Below are 15,309 nucleotides of genomic sequence, written 5' to 3' on the forward strand. Positions count from 1 at the left end.
GGTTGTGGTAATTGGGTGGCCGTGGAGGATCCGTGTGTGTGTGTGTGGGGGGGGGATGTTAAACACTGTCTGTTCACTTTCACCTGCAAGCCCTGCGCCTCCACTGTAACCCACAACCATTATCAGCTAAACGTAGACATCTGATACCTCCAAAGCAGCGTTGGCATTTCATTAATTTGTTAGCACAATCCACAAATGATTGTCAAAGATGAGATGCCTCCTGCCCCCTCTCTCTACTCTCTCTCTTTCCCTCTCTCTACTCTCTCTCTCTCTGTCTCTACTCTCTCTCTCTCTCTTTTCCTCCCCTCTTTCCTTGCAGACTAAAGTCATGTTTAATTTGGAAACCGGCCTCCTTTGGCAAATGAGCAATTAGAACAATTTTGTGCGAATATGTATATGTGTCATTAGCTTTCCTGCAAATTAATAGCAGGAGCAATGGGTCAGACTAGAATTTTCCACTTGACTGCTGCTCCACTGTGGAGGCTTGGCAGAGTTTGGAAGCAGCCACAGCTGCTGGAAGCCATGGTATACGTTCGGAGCACTTGGCTTAATTCGTTTACCTTGTAGCCATTATTACCAATATCCCTCCCCACACCCCCACCCTTGACAGAAAAGCAACCCCTCTCATTCTCCCTCTCAACCAAATATTTGGGATGCATCTTGCGCCAGACAGCGTAGCCCAGGTGATGGGGTCATTCAGATACAGCATTTAATCATCAGATCACCTCCATAAGCATCTCCTAATTAGAGTCCTTACAATACAATTTCAGCTTGTAATTAGCCCAGATTGGCCGCTTCCTTTCCGTGGCTTATTAGTAGCTGCTCAGCGGTAGGTAAGAATCACATTGTCATTTGTCAGGGCTGTTAGGGCCGCCCATCTCCCCTCGCCGGTCGCCACGGATGTGATGCCAGCAGATCAAACATAAGGAAGAAAACCGAGAGCAGGGAGCTGAGCTGTTAGAGGAGTAGGAGACGGGAGGTGGAGAGAGCATGAGCAGGACTCCTCGGTTGTTTTCTAAGCGTTTAGCGAACGTTCACAGATCATCCTCAGGGTTGGCCATAATTAGAGCTGTGATCAGCTTAGCCAATGAGGCATCTGAGACGCCGGGTAATTAACGAGCTTTTGTCTGTCTGTCTGTGTTTTGTTTTGTTTACTCTCCCTCCCAGCTCAACCTGGTGTCCAACGTCACCCTGTCCAAAACAGCCCCCCCTGAGGCCTCGCCCCTCTGAGCCTGCCCCAGACCCCAACCACACCCACGGCCCCCCTGACTCCCCTGTCCCAGGCCTACTCCGTCATCACCCCCAACAGCCTCCACCACAGCGTGGGCCCCATGCGCCGGCGCTACTCTGACAAGTACAACATGCCCATTTCCCCAGGTATTGGAAGCATATACCACACACACATAAACACACACACGCGCGCACATACAATTTCAAGTCACACTACAAGTGTATCTATAATAGCTACTAACTATGGCCTTTCTCTATGTTCGTCTGTATGCTGTGTTTGCTCCCTTTGTACAGATATTGTCCAGAACAAAGAGTTCTACATGAATGCTGAAGTCAGACCTCCCTTCACATATGCCTCACTTATACGCCAGGTAAGGATCCTCTGGTCAGATGCCTCCACTCTGCACTTCTCTGAGCTGGTAACTTGCAATGTATTTAATCTGTCATTTAAAGGAATAGAGCCTTTAATCTGCTTCAGTGGCTTCTGTCGTTAGCAGAACACGCATTAGATAAATATTCAGCCAAGACACAGATTTGCTTATTTTCTGCTTTTTTTTCTCTCCCCTTCCTTGTTAAATTTCAAATACAATTTAGACGCGCAGCAGAAGATTAACCATCTGCAAATGAGTACAAGAATGCACTTCGGGACTCCAAAAAACAGCCATAAATAACATTTGCTTTTGATTAAGCATTACAGTGGATGTGATTAGTATGAAATTAATTTCACACAACAGTAGGGATGAGCCTGTTTTAAGATGGCCAGTCAATTATCTGGCCAGCCCGCAGTAATCTGTGATCTCAGGAATGTATCTAAGCCTGGCATAATTGCTGGCCTGTAATCTGCCTGAGAAATGTTTTCGCTTCCCTCCATTTACACTGACAAAAGAAATATATTCAAATTGTGAGATTTGAATGGGAACCAGACAGTGTTCCATAAACAAAGCGAGAGGGTACACATCATCACACGGACAGACGATGAACTGTCGTCTGTGTTCTTTCAGGAGAGCACACACAACCTGCATGCCACTTGTGAATAATTGATTGTTTTTCAGAGGGAACAAAATGTTAAATGTTGTTTCTGTCTCTTTTTCCAGGCTATCCTTGAATCACCGGAAAAACAGCTAACACTAAATGAAATTTACAACTGGTTCACACGAATGTTTGCATATTTCAGGCGCAACGCCGCAACATGGAAGGTAAAACTCACTCTTCACTTTGACTTCCTTAGACTAATATAAAGGGCAGGGACAGTTGTGTTGATCTTGTGGAATTAAATGATGTCAAATGTATCAAGTTTAAATGCAATGAATGAGTCTTTACCCAATTCATAACTTTGCCCGCTTGTTCTATCCGAATAGAGCCACCCCTAACACAAACTGTCTGTAACCTCGCAGAAAAAAGTATAAGGGAAATTGTGCATTCTTGTCAAAGAAAATCCCCACCTAATATTTGGAGATGTTTTTGGTAGTGGGTGGATGTGTTTAACTCCCTACTGTGCTGCCAGGGACTCCTGGCCGAGACACTCCCACAGAATTTAAACTGAGAACACCTTTTCCACTGGGCCACACACACACACACAGGCAAACAAACCCCAAGAGAAACAGAGACAGAAAAAGAGAGAGGTTAGAAAGAGAGGGCAGACTAAAACCAAAGGACAAGCTGAGGAATAAGAGAAAAGAGAGTGATGAAGCATTGAAGGCTACCCTCATAAGGCAGGGAGGGCCTGTAGTGTAGCGTATCCACAATGCAGCTGTGAATAAACCCCTGTGCCCCACACCAGCCCCCCTCCACAGCTCACTGTCCTCTCTCTTTAACTGCCTGCCTTCGCAGGCCGCTGACAGCCCTACCATAGGGGCACATTGGAGTTATAAACACCAAATCCCACACTGTGAAACACTCCTGCATAGAGGAATGCATGCACACACACACACACACACACACACACACACACACACACACACACACACACACACACACACACACACACAATAAAGCACTCAGATGACAAAGGGCCATACGTATACAGAGTTCCAATCTCATGTGTCAGTGATTGGTTCATTTAAAAGGAGAATCTGCAGTTGTTACATCCATTTTTGGACTTATAAATGAATTATATGTACCCATTGATTCTTAAATAATGTAACTTATAAATGCCTCATGAGTTTAGTTTAGCTGTGGTACCCCATCAGAACCCAAAATATAAGCTTATTTGCCGCATATTTCAAACAAAAATAAATGTCAACAAACACTGTATAGCCTCAACACTATAATTTTGATGGCATGGATGGTCACCGTTTGCATCCATAGCTCTGTCTTTGGATTCTCCAGCCTCATCCCTTAGCTTTTTACCGAAACAACAGTGGCGGGGAAAGCATGTTGTTATTGTTTCAACTGCTGATTGCCACTTTAAGAAAAGTAACCCACATACTCTGCAAATGGTCTTATGAAAAAGCTTATCATATAACCCACAAGCTGAAGCTTTTGGAAATGTGTCTTCTCCATTAATGTTCAATTGTAGGTAAGGTCATAACTGAAACTGACAAACCAAACAGACTGGTTTATTTGATCAAGGTCTTTGTTCAGTTGGGGTTTTGTTATCAGTAGGCTCTTCTCAAATGGCTCATCATAAATTCCAGCTCTATGAAAGATATTTTAAAAGGATGTTGATGAAATGAAACTGTATTGCCATAGTAACTGGAAAATATTTCCACAATGTTTTTGTCATTTGATACTTTTGGCAGTCTACTGCCAATAGATCACTGATACTTGAAGGAATGTACTGTATTTATGTCCAGGATCTATCATGTGTCTGTCAAAATGTTTCTTCTCTGAAATGAAGTGGTTCATTATTAGACATTTTCTTGTGTTGATAGAATTTCTCTCCCTTCTCTTTTTTTTTTACACCAACTGCAGAACGCAGTCCGGCATAATCTTAGTCTTCACAAGTGTTTTGTGCGAGTAGAAAACGTTAAAGGGGCTGTGTGGACAGTGGATGAACTAGAGTTCCAAAAGAGAAGGCCACAAAAGATCAGTGGGTAGGTCTGCCATCTCTGGCCGACTCTGGCGTTTGTCTGGTTGTGGATCTATGGGAAGAGGCTGCTCCATGTCATTGTCTGCGTGCCACGATGTCCCCCAAAAGTCGCTGTTTGCTTTAGTGTGCAGCATCCCCCGTGCTTTCCGTCTTCTACTCCTGGTGGTGTAACCATAACCCACATTGGCTTGTGCTTATTTTCATGTTGATCATCTCCCTCTCCTCCCTTGTCCCTCTGTCTGTGACTGGTGTTGGTCTGTCTGTCCCTCTGTCTATCTGTCCCTGTGTTGTTGTGATCACTGCATCTGCATCTGGCTGCCCTGATGCTCGTCTCCTGCTCAGGGTGCCATTCGCACCAACCTTTCCCTGCATAAGTGCTTTGTGAGAGTAGAGGATGAGTTTGGGTCATTTTGGACTGTTGATGATGAGGAGTTTAAACGCGGCCGCCACGTACAGCGAGGCCGCCCTCGGAAATACGCCACTGATGAGAACTTTGATGAGCTGCTCGTACAGTAAGCACTTCCGCCTGGCCCACTCTGCTTCCTGACCCCCAACTTCCCCCAACCCCTCCCCCCCACCTCCTGCATGCTCCGCCTCTGTGTTCCCATCATGCCTCTGTGTTCCCATCATGCCTCTGTGTTCAGCTCTTCCATCATTACATCGTGCTTTTACACAACCTGCTTTCATCAACCTGTTTTATCTTCCTTACAATGAATTGAAATGATTCTGTGAACTTTTGGGGATTGATAAAATTGCATGGAATGTACTAAATGAATGGTGAGCATTTTCTAAACTAAAGTTGTTTTCTGCAGAAGTCCAGCATTAGTGAAGAACATCCAGACCAGCTTGGGTTATGGGCCAGCTCTCTCTGCAGCCTTCCAGGTAAATGTGAATACTGACTCAGTCTCAAGCTCTCTGGGCGTTCACTACTTTACCTTTTAACCTTTTACTGTGAGGGAAAGAAAGGCAGGAAATAATAAACATAACACTGTGTCCACCTCCTATTCCTGGTCATTCTTCCTTGTTTTGGATGTGCGGGTGGTGGGTTGGCAGGCTGAAAAGTGCTGACAGTTTTCTTCCGTTTCACTGTTTTAACACTGTGCATGCTTTTCAGGCTTCAATGGCAGAAAACAACATACCTCTATACACTACTGCTTCCATTGGAAGTCCCACCCTCAACTCCCTGGCGAATGCCATCCGAGAGGAGATGAACGGAGCGATGGACCATGGAAACAGCAACGGCAGTGACAGCAGTCCAGGACGCTCTCCCTTGCCAGCTATGTGAGTGGCTCCTTACTTTTTTATCTGCAGTATTTGTTTAAGACTGGAGGAAAGGAAAGAGTTTCAGCTGGTCACCACTGATTCAAATAGATCCCAAATATAATGGATTTTGATAGAACATTTCAAAATCCACTCAAATGCTTTAGAATTTTATATTAAATGTCAATGTTATACTAAATGAAGAGTGATAAACAGGATTATAAATGAAGAGAGGATGATATTGGCACAGTTGAATGAAGGGTCAGGGCCAGGACTGTGGCTGCAGCCCTCCCTGAAAATGGAAACTCCACCTTCTGGAAGGTTTTAAAGCCAGGCAAGGCAGGGAAGAAAAGACCGGAGCCCTCTGTTATTTCAACACAAAGTTTATAAACTCTTCTTTATTACGGTTCAAAAATGTGTCCTGCCATCTGCTGAGTCCAGCCATAATTACCTCTTCGATTTATTACAAATATATACAAAATGCCAGAAAGAAAAGTGACAAAGCTGCTGTCTCCTCCACACTGAAACATGAGCTCCAACACGTTCAGAACCCTCTGAGCCGTCGAAAGACAAACAAGAAAAAAAGCATAATTATTCTAGAAGAAATAGTCCACGGTTCCCATGTAGGAAAGCTGTGGTCGGCCTGGAAACCACAGTTCCCTATTCACTTGTTGTATAGGAGTGTCTGCTAAGTTGTTTGAAGCCTAAAATAATATGGGGCAGGCAGCATCGTTTCCAGATGTGGGGCACCGATGTGCAGCTCTGCTAGATTTAGGGATGGCCCCGTAAAACATCAGAGCTAGAGGGAAGTTGTGCCGGAAAACAAAAAGGTGCAGTATTGAGCTTGTGGCGAAATGGAGAAAAGTGCCATCCCTAATCACTGTGAACATAGCTTTGGGCATCGCTCTGGAACAGGAAAGGCAGAGACAGGATGGGTGTGCTGGCCCAAAGGCTGCCTGTGTCTCTCTCCCTCTCTTTATCTTGAGGCTGATTAAACCCATATTCTGAGCTTTTTCACAATTACTCCGTGAGGATAAGCTTTCTACGAGTAGAACATTTGTCCGAGCGTTCAACTTCAGTGCGTTTGCGCAGCGCCACATTTCCTCTATCTTCTATGAAGCAGCACGCCTTCAAACAAACGTTCAGGTTTACGAGCTAGCACCCTCTATCGCTCTCAAGCCGGCTCCCTCTCTCCTCTCTGTTCTGCAAGAGATGCACCTCACACAATCTGCAGACTCGCAACATCCTCGTCCCACCCGAACCAAACCTGGCTCACAGCTCTTCACCTGGTGTACAGACATCAGGCTTGGCTATGGAGTGGCCCAGGCCTTACATGTGTTTACCAGCTGCCTATCTCACAGCCCTGCATGGTGTTCATCAGAGTTAGGCTTTTAACACAGGGAGGAAAACAGGGGCCGTTTTATTTTACAGGAAGACTATAATCAGGTATCCAGCCTCAGCCAGCTAATTAAAAGCAGAGTGTGGAATCAGCATGCAGTTCAATAGCATAATAATAACAATTTCATGTTTGCCCTGCAGCGAGGGATTGAGACCTGAGGCGATGTGACTTGTGGAGTTACTTTGATCTGAAACCAGTAGAAAAGCTGACTTTACTTTTCTCCCTGTTTTGTCAGCTCGTTTGTGTTGAACTTGTTTTCAAGTCTGTGGGTAAATACATCTAATTTGTGTAACGTTTGTGGGTAAATAAATCTGGAACGTGCATGCCGCTGGTCAAAACGAGCTCGGCATCTCGTACTGACACATAGTGACGGGGGACATAAATGTATACAGTTACACATTGCCATATTATTTTTGGATGATAATATATCGTTATTTGACTCTGTGTATCGAGTTCTAAAAAAGAACAATTAAAATGGTTAGAAAAGGGGGAAAATATCCCGCAGCTGCTCATAATATGCTACCCCCTTTTTCCCTCCTCTCTGCGCCTGTGGAGCCTCCATCCCGTGCGCTTTATTCCTGCAGTGTTTCTGTAATGAGAATTTGGCAGATCTCATCTCTTTAGCGCCTCCTTTGCCCAGGCAGTGGGCTGGGTTCATGTTTTGCCTTGTTTACAACTGACAGTGTTATTATTCTCGTAAGGGCTCTGTTTCTTATCACAGTGTTGTGTTGAGTGTGCCTTTCTGCTCTGCTCTCGCGCCTTCCTGCCAACGCTTTTCTTCTCTTATTGACACTTGGGTGAAAATATGCATTAATTTCGGAGTTTAAAGCATGTATAGCGTTGTCTGGTCGCTGTGTTTGCTTGAAGTTGATTAATGATAGAAGCCGGCTCGGGGTCATCCTCTGGAGACCCGCCTCGCAGGTTGTGCATGTTAACGAGTAGGAAGGGGAACACACAGCACGCCACTGATCCACCGCCACCAGGAGGCTGACAAACCCCCCACTCGCTCCCTCCGCAGAGTCCATTCTTCTCTCTCCCCGTCGCACGTTGTTAATCTTCCTCATTTATCAATTCTAAGTGAATACCCAGTTGTCAGCTGCTATGAAAATAAAGCCTGCCGGTTTCCTGGGATTGGAATACCTCAAAGGAAGGTGAAATTATCATCAAGCCCAGCCCAGTGAGGCCCCTTTCAGAGATTCATTAGAGCCATTCATTTGTTTTTGTCTCTAATTTCTGAATCAATACATGTCTGTGATTCTGTTTTTGAGAGAGAATGAAAGGTTCAACAAGGGTTTAACCAGCTAAAGATGAACTAACTGGACCATCCCCTGTCTGTTTGTGTTCTGTTTCCACACAGGCATCACATTAAAGAGGAACCGCTGGACCCGGAGGACCACGAAGGCCCCCTCTCCCTTGTGATGACGGCCAACCACAGTCCAGATTTCGGTCACCACAGAGATTACGATGACGACCAGGGCCACGATGACATGCTGTAAGGCCAGGCCCCCAGAGGCAGAACTAACCTTAGTCATCTGTGAGATGCCACGACGTCACAGATAACACAGATACAAGACTGCAGTCTCAGCCCTCTGATGACAGCTATCAAATGTTTCCAATTGACTTTTAGTGCCATTAAATACATAGTGAAAAACACAAGAACGAGAATACGTCTCACTTGGGAGTATTTTTGATTTATATCTACTTTTTGGTTTAAGTGAACGAAAAAAAAAAGACATTTCTACTCAACATGCGTTGGATGGACATGTTTGGTACTGGGGACTTCTTGGTTAGTGTGGTGATTTAAAATCCAGGATGGACTTGGACCTGCACTGTGCAGCCAGTATGGACTGCATGCAGCCCACTCAACCACACTGAGCACGGACTGCTGAGGGGTTCTCTGTCTTTTTCTCTCTCACACACACACACACACACACACACACACACACACACACACACATACGCCCATATGCCCATAAACTTAAGAGATATTGACTGACATTTAATTTACACTGTGTGTGTGTGTGTGTGTGTGTGTGTGTATATTTTGTTAATTGTCACTGCCTTCAAAACTTCATTGGTTTGCTTCCATCTAGGGTGGGAGGGATGTTTTTTGGTGTGTTTTGAGGGTGAGGGGTTTAAAATCTAAATGTATGTCTTTTTCATTGTACATTGCTCTTTATCGCTTTTGATTTCTTTAACTGATCAGACCTCATGCCCGTGCTGTGGAGATTCTGGATGGTCAGCACTTGATGAATGCTTATATGATTTCCTTTCATGTTGTCTCCATGTTGTTGTTTTTTACATGAAGCAGAATGTCAAAATACCAAGTAGTATTTTTCTGTCATTTATTCCACATGCTTCAGAATGCCACCTCCCTGACATGTAGCCCATCCCCCCAAGCTCATGAAGTCCGTCTGCAATGCACTACTCGTAATGAAGGCTCTCTCCACGCATCAATGAAGTTTAATTTAAGATGGGAATGAATGACAGAGAAATCATGCAGGTTATGATTTATCCTCATGAAATGATGTCTGAGAACAGCCCTTCACGGCAGTGCATGTTAGCTGCATCCACATTTCTGATCATTCACAAGCTCCCAGTTTTAGAAAGAAAATGAAATGCCAGGTGTGCAAGACAAAGATGATATTTTAGACCAGATAGTTGTGATTCCTGAAGACAACTGTCATCGTAGGTCAAACGTGTCTAGTCATTTCACTCATGGAGGGATTGTTTGGCCAGGCTTGACGATATCAAAGTGCATTCCCTATAGTTGTCATGTCTTTTACCATATGCATGACCAGTTGGCTCTCTCAGTTCTGAGTGATTATTAATAATTACACACATCAGATTAAATATTAATGTCCTTAATTTCGGGATAATCCCAAAACGGGCAATAAGACCTGATCATTGCTTCATTCCGGTATTTGTCAGCCATGTTACGGCCCCAGATGCCCACCCTTCCACAAGCGAACTGATGATCTGGTACAGTCGGTAGTCAACATCAGCAGAACCCAATGACCAAGTCAGAGTAGTGGTGTAGGCCCTGCGATAGAGTGAATGGGATTGATGCAGGGACTGTGGGGCTGTGAGGCTGAACACAAATGGGCTTGATCCTAGGTTTGGTATATTGATATGAAACGGAATATGCTCGGTCAAAGACTGACTTTTTAAAGACTGCAACCACTTTGCATTTTTATTTATTATTATTAGTTCCGTTTTTAGTTTTACTTTTGTATTTAGTTGTTGATGTGTCGGATATCTTGTTCTGTGACTACCAAAGATAAACTACAAAGTAAAAACGATGTTCTCTGTTTCATGCAATAGCAGATAAGGCCAAATATCCTCCATTCTCTCCCATTGGATGTGACAGGATCTATTGATGGGAGTATAGTCTCAGCTTTGTCAAGCCAATGGTTCATTGATTAGAGAGGGTGCTCCTCAAGCAGTCGGACTGTCATCACCTTTAAAGCCAAAGGGTTGTCATGACGAGTACAGTAGCTGCAGGACTTTGCAGTGACCAAAACCTCAAGGGAGATGCAGAGTCAGACAAACATTATGACCAAATTAGGGGAGCATGGTCTTTGGACCAATGAGAGGGAAAGGGATCACTCTGTCCATCTATCAGCAGCAGATTACTGTGCAACATAAGGGGGTGGATAAAAGGAGATGATGATAATAACAATGCTGATTTACCAGTAGACAGGAGAGCTTTGCAGAGAACAATGTGAAAAAGGATTCTTTACTTCAACTGGACCACACAATGATTAAATATTTTGTTTGTTTTTTTATTCTTTATGAATTTGTACCCTTCCCAACGATTGTATGCCACTCTTGAGTGAGTCCTGCTATCTTGACGGGATTCTAGTGTTCTCTGTTAACATTGGCACGGCTTTATGATTGTGTTTAGTTTCTGTCAACGTATTACTTTTTATATTAAAAAACACTCCTGTCAACTAATAAGCTGGGTACAAGGTACTTTATGGCAGTTATTTGAACATTTCATCATGCGTTTCCTATTGCTAATGAAAAGGGCAATCTGTGGTTTTCAGAAAATGTATTTAATATCCAATAGCAGGCAGCTGTGGGATGGGTCAGTAACAGCCGGACTGGGATCGTGAGAACAACTCGATCTCATCCAAAGCCAGTCTTCTGCTGATTTGCTTGGTATTCTAAAGGGGGGAAAGCTGGTAGATTAGAGCATTCTCAGCATGTGTAGCTTGACATTACTAAAGATAACAGCATGAGAAAAATTGTTAGTACACAGACCTCAGTTCAAACCTATAGGGAATGATTAAATTAAGAGAGAAAAAATGTGTTTCACTCAGTTGCATTTAGTTGTATGTCTTGCATGTGTAGTCTAAAACTGTAGTGAGTGAAAAAATATTTTTTTAAAGGCAAAAAAAAAAAAGAAAAGATAAGAATACAACATTTGAGCTTGTTTATCTTGAGGGTCTCGCGTCCTTTTTGCAAAATCAATCCAAACCTCAGGCCTTTTTTCATGAAGAAATCACCTAACTTTATTTGATCCCCTTTTTCACAGTCTTACTGTCAGTCGCTTGGTCGTGGGCTTTACAACAGTAGGTTGTTAGTATAGCGCCTTGTGTCTTTTTCTTGTCGTTTTCTTTGCTTGTTTCTTTCAAAGATCAAAAAATGACATGTGTGTTATTATTTTTGCTTTATCACAACTGCTTTGTGTTAGCTTTAAAAAAAAAAAAGCTTTGAAAAATTGCTGTATGTATTGGAATAGCAAACTGTACTGCAAATGTATTTTACTTAGTAATCCTTGCTTTAAAACGTCATACATGCAGACATCTGTGCGAGATGGGCGGGGCAGGGTGGGGGATTATCCCAGATTTTGGATTTTAAACTGTAAAATAGGAAACAGACTTTTTCTCTGTTATCATTGACCTAAGGATTTTGTACAGATTTTGTTCTTCCTTGTGTTAAGCTGTTTTTGATACTTCCTTTTGATGGTCCAACCACTGCCTTCTGTGGCTATATGTTAAACATTACTGCTCGGCGAAAGGGCAGACAGGTATATTTCCTCTACAAGACTGAGGTATCTTGCATGACTAATTCCAGGGTCACAGAGATGAGAAATAATAGTTAAGTGGTCAGTAATAGTATAAGGGTGTATCAATCTAATGATATTTTATATGAAACTAATAGGAAAAATAAGAAAAATATGCAGTGCCAAGATGTAGAGTATTTGTTAAATGCTTCGTTTTTATTCCAGAGGAATCGATTCATTCATACGTACATCATCAGTGATGTCATCATCATCAGCCCATCATCATTAGGTGAAATACATACCGTTTTTTTGTTATATTTTTATCTCAACTGTTATTTTTTCATGATAAGTAAAGCCAAGCACATCAGGTAGCAGTCTTAAGTGGAGCTTAAAGGTTAAACGTTTGATGTGAGTCGGACTGTACTCGTCCTTGATATACTGTATGTTGAATTTTGAACAAGAAATATCAACCCAAGTCGAGTAACCTTTTGACCTTGCTGTGCTCTGTGTAGGCGGCATCAGATTCCCCCTCAAGACACTTGTGGACATGCTAATTTGCCACGGTTCCATCAATCATGATCCACCCCACTGTCGTTCACCACTGTGTTGTACCATCATCCTCTCAACCCTTGCTTCTGGCAGAGGGAGGGAGGGAGGGAGGGAAGAGGGTACAGCAGAGCAGCTGTCACGGTGCTTTAATGTTTCAGCAGTTAGGTTAGTTTTCTGTTGAAGCTGTAGTCTGTAGTTTTCTGTTTTATTAACTAAATATTCTGCTCATCACCTCCATCATCAGTCTGTAATCTCCTCATCATTCCTGGTCTGTCTGATGCAGAGTATTCTGTTGTACAGTCAGTCTCGATAACTGACGTAAGCATTCTAAAAATGCAATAAAATGCTGGTTGTTCACGTTTGTTTCCTGAAGTCATTTCTTACTTGGTTGAAATGGTAGGGATCTGCTTACAAAAAAAATACTGAAATCATAGTTGCCTTGTCCATGTGTACCAACGCAGGACGCAGCAAACCAAAAAGGCCACTTGATCATTTATTTCTTCATGTTATTTTGCCTGGGTACTTTATACTACAAAAAGCTCCTCAAAACGATTACACCTACAGTTTACAATAATATTATAATTTTTAGATTATTGTTGTTGTTGTATAGGTTAGATTGTCACAGATACAGGCCTGTTTGTCACCTTCTGCAGGACCTCTGAGTCTGTCTGAGTCGGACCACCACTATCATATCAGCCTCAACATTAAATTATCTTGTAATTAAAAATAGACAGTTAAACTGTTCTAACATCAATTTAGGTAACAGCATTTGATAAGCTATAAATTGTAACTGCATTAAAATTCCAGAAATATTAGCGATATGGATTTCTTGACGGGAATTAACGCTGATGACCAAGACTTGCTTTTTTATGACGGAAGCACAGGTCATGTTGGCCACAAAACAGGAGACAGAGATCAAGTCTAAGTACTTTTAATCTTGTGAAACAAGCAATTACAAATAGCTGCATTGATTCGTTAAAAAGCTTTAGGTGACATAAATTGTTTCTCGCTTAGCTTATTGCTCCTATACATAAATGTCACAAGTATATTATTAATTAAAGCCATTGAAAGATGAGATTTAATAGAAACAATATAAAATCATGACCAATCTTTTTGCTGGCAATATATTATCTAGCATTTGGGGTCCTGAATTTCCATGTTGTATCTCTAGTAATAAACAGTACAGTTGGCTGGAGAATGATTGGATCTCTTGATAAATAATCAAAATACTGAGCTATATTGTATGCTCAAAATGGACAAATTATATTCTATACTAATACAATTGCTCAGAGAAATAGATTTTGTTTAACAATCTCAAAAAGATAGGTGTCAAAATGATTGGATCCCATGTTTCAATACTTCAGCACCATCCCTTTGTGAGGATTACGACACTGAGCCTTTTTCAAAAATGTTTTTTTGAGATTGGAGAACTTATTGGGAGGGATCTTAGGTCATTCCTCCATACATAATCTTTCCAGATCTGATATCCTTTGTCTGCGCTTATGGAATGACCTCTTCAATTCAAACCACAGGTTTTCAATGGGGTTCAAGTCTGGAGACTGAGATGACCATTGCAAAAAATAGATTTTGTGGTCAATTAACCATTTCTTTGTGGATTTGATGTGTGCTTGGGTTTATCTCGCTGGAAGAGTCAGAGCCTTCTGGCAGAGGCAACCAGGTTTCTGGCTTAATGATGTCCTGGTACTTGGTAACGTTCATGATGCCGTTGACCTTAACAAGGGCCCCTGGACAAGTGGAAGCAAAATAGCCCATATCATTAAGTCCTCTGTCCATGTCTGTGTTATTTTGCCCATCTTAATATTTTCTTTTTATTGGCCAGTCTGAGATATGGCTTTTTCTTTGCAACTCTGCCTAGAAGGCCAGCATCCCGGCGTCGCCTCTTCACTGTTGGCGTTGAGACTGGTGTTTTGCGGGTACTATTTAAAGAAGCTGCCAGTTGAGGACTTGTGAGGCATCTGTTTCTCCAACTAGACATTCAAATGTACTTGTCCTCTTGCACAGTTGTGCACTGGGGCCTCCCACTCCTCTTTCTATTTTGGTTAGAGCCAGTTTGCGCTGTTCTGTGAAGTGAGTGGTACACGGAGTTGGTACACAGTGTTGGACCAGATCTTCAGTTGCTTGGCAATTTCTCGCATGGAATAGCCTTCATTTCTCAGAACAAGAATAGATTTACTCGTTTCAGAAGAAAGTTATTTGTTTCTGGTCATGTTGAGCCTGTAATCGAACCCACAAATGCTGATTCTCCAGATACTCAACTAGTCTAAAGAAGGCCAGTTTTATTGCTTCTTTAATCAGAAAAGTTTTCAGCTGTGCTAACATAATTGCTAAATAGTTTTGTAATGATCAATTAGCCTTTTAAAAGGATACATTTGGATTAGCTAACACAAGGTGACATTGGAACACAGGAGTGATGGTTGCTGATAACGGGCCTCTGTATGCCTATGTAGATATTCCATTAAAAATCAGCATTTTCCAGCTACAATAGTAATTTCCAACATTAATAATGTCTACACTGTATTTCTGATACATTTCTGTTATTTTAATGGACAAAAAATTTACTTTTCAAAAACAAGGAGATTTCTAAGTGACCCCAAACTTTTGAATGGTAGTGTGTACGTAGTGTACAAAACATCTTTCCATGACAAACTGACCAGGTGAAAGCTTTGATGCATTATTGATGTCACCTGTTAAACCCACTTCAATCAGTGTAGCTGAAGGGGAGGAGACAGGTTAAAGAATTACTTTTAAGAAGGACAATTGAGACATGGATTGTGTATGTGTGCCATTCAGAGCGTGAATGGGCAAGAC

General features: G+C 42.4%; 1 protein-coding gene across 1 annotated transcript in view; it reads left to right on the forward strand.

Moving 5' to 3' along the window:
* LOC118400075 (forkhead box protein P1-B-like) overlaps nt 1-12,837 on the forward strand; it is a 213,566-nt gene extending 200,729 nt beyond the window's left edge. Inside the window, 8 exon segments of the mRNA XM_035796499.2 lie at nt 1,168-1,221; nt 1,224-1,377; nt 1,525-1,601; nt 2,325-2,426; nt 4,144-4,265; nt 5,074-5,143; nt 5,376-5,542; nt 8,278-12,837. Of these exon segments, the coding sequence (XP_035652392.2) occupies nt 1,168-1,221; nt 1,224-1,377; nt 1,525-1,601; nt 2,325-2,426; nt 4,144-4,265; nt 5,074-5,143; nt 5,376-5,542; nt 8,278-8,416 (885 nt within the window). The 3' untranslated portion in view covers nt 8,417-12,837.
* The last annotated feature ends 2,472 nt before the right edge of the window (nt 12,838-15,309 follow it).

Source organism: Oncorhynchus keta, chromosome 21 (genome assembly GCF_023373465.1).
Source record: "Oncorhynchus keta strain PuntledgeMale-10-30-2019 chromosome 21, Oket_V2, whole genome shotgun sequence".
NCBI classification, from domain to species: Eukaryota; Metazoa; Chordata; class Actinopteri; order Salmoniformes; family Salmonidae; genus Oncorhynchus; species Oncorhynchus keta.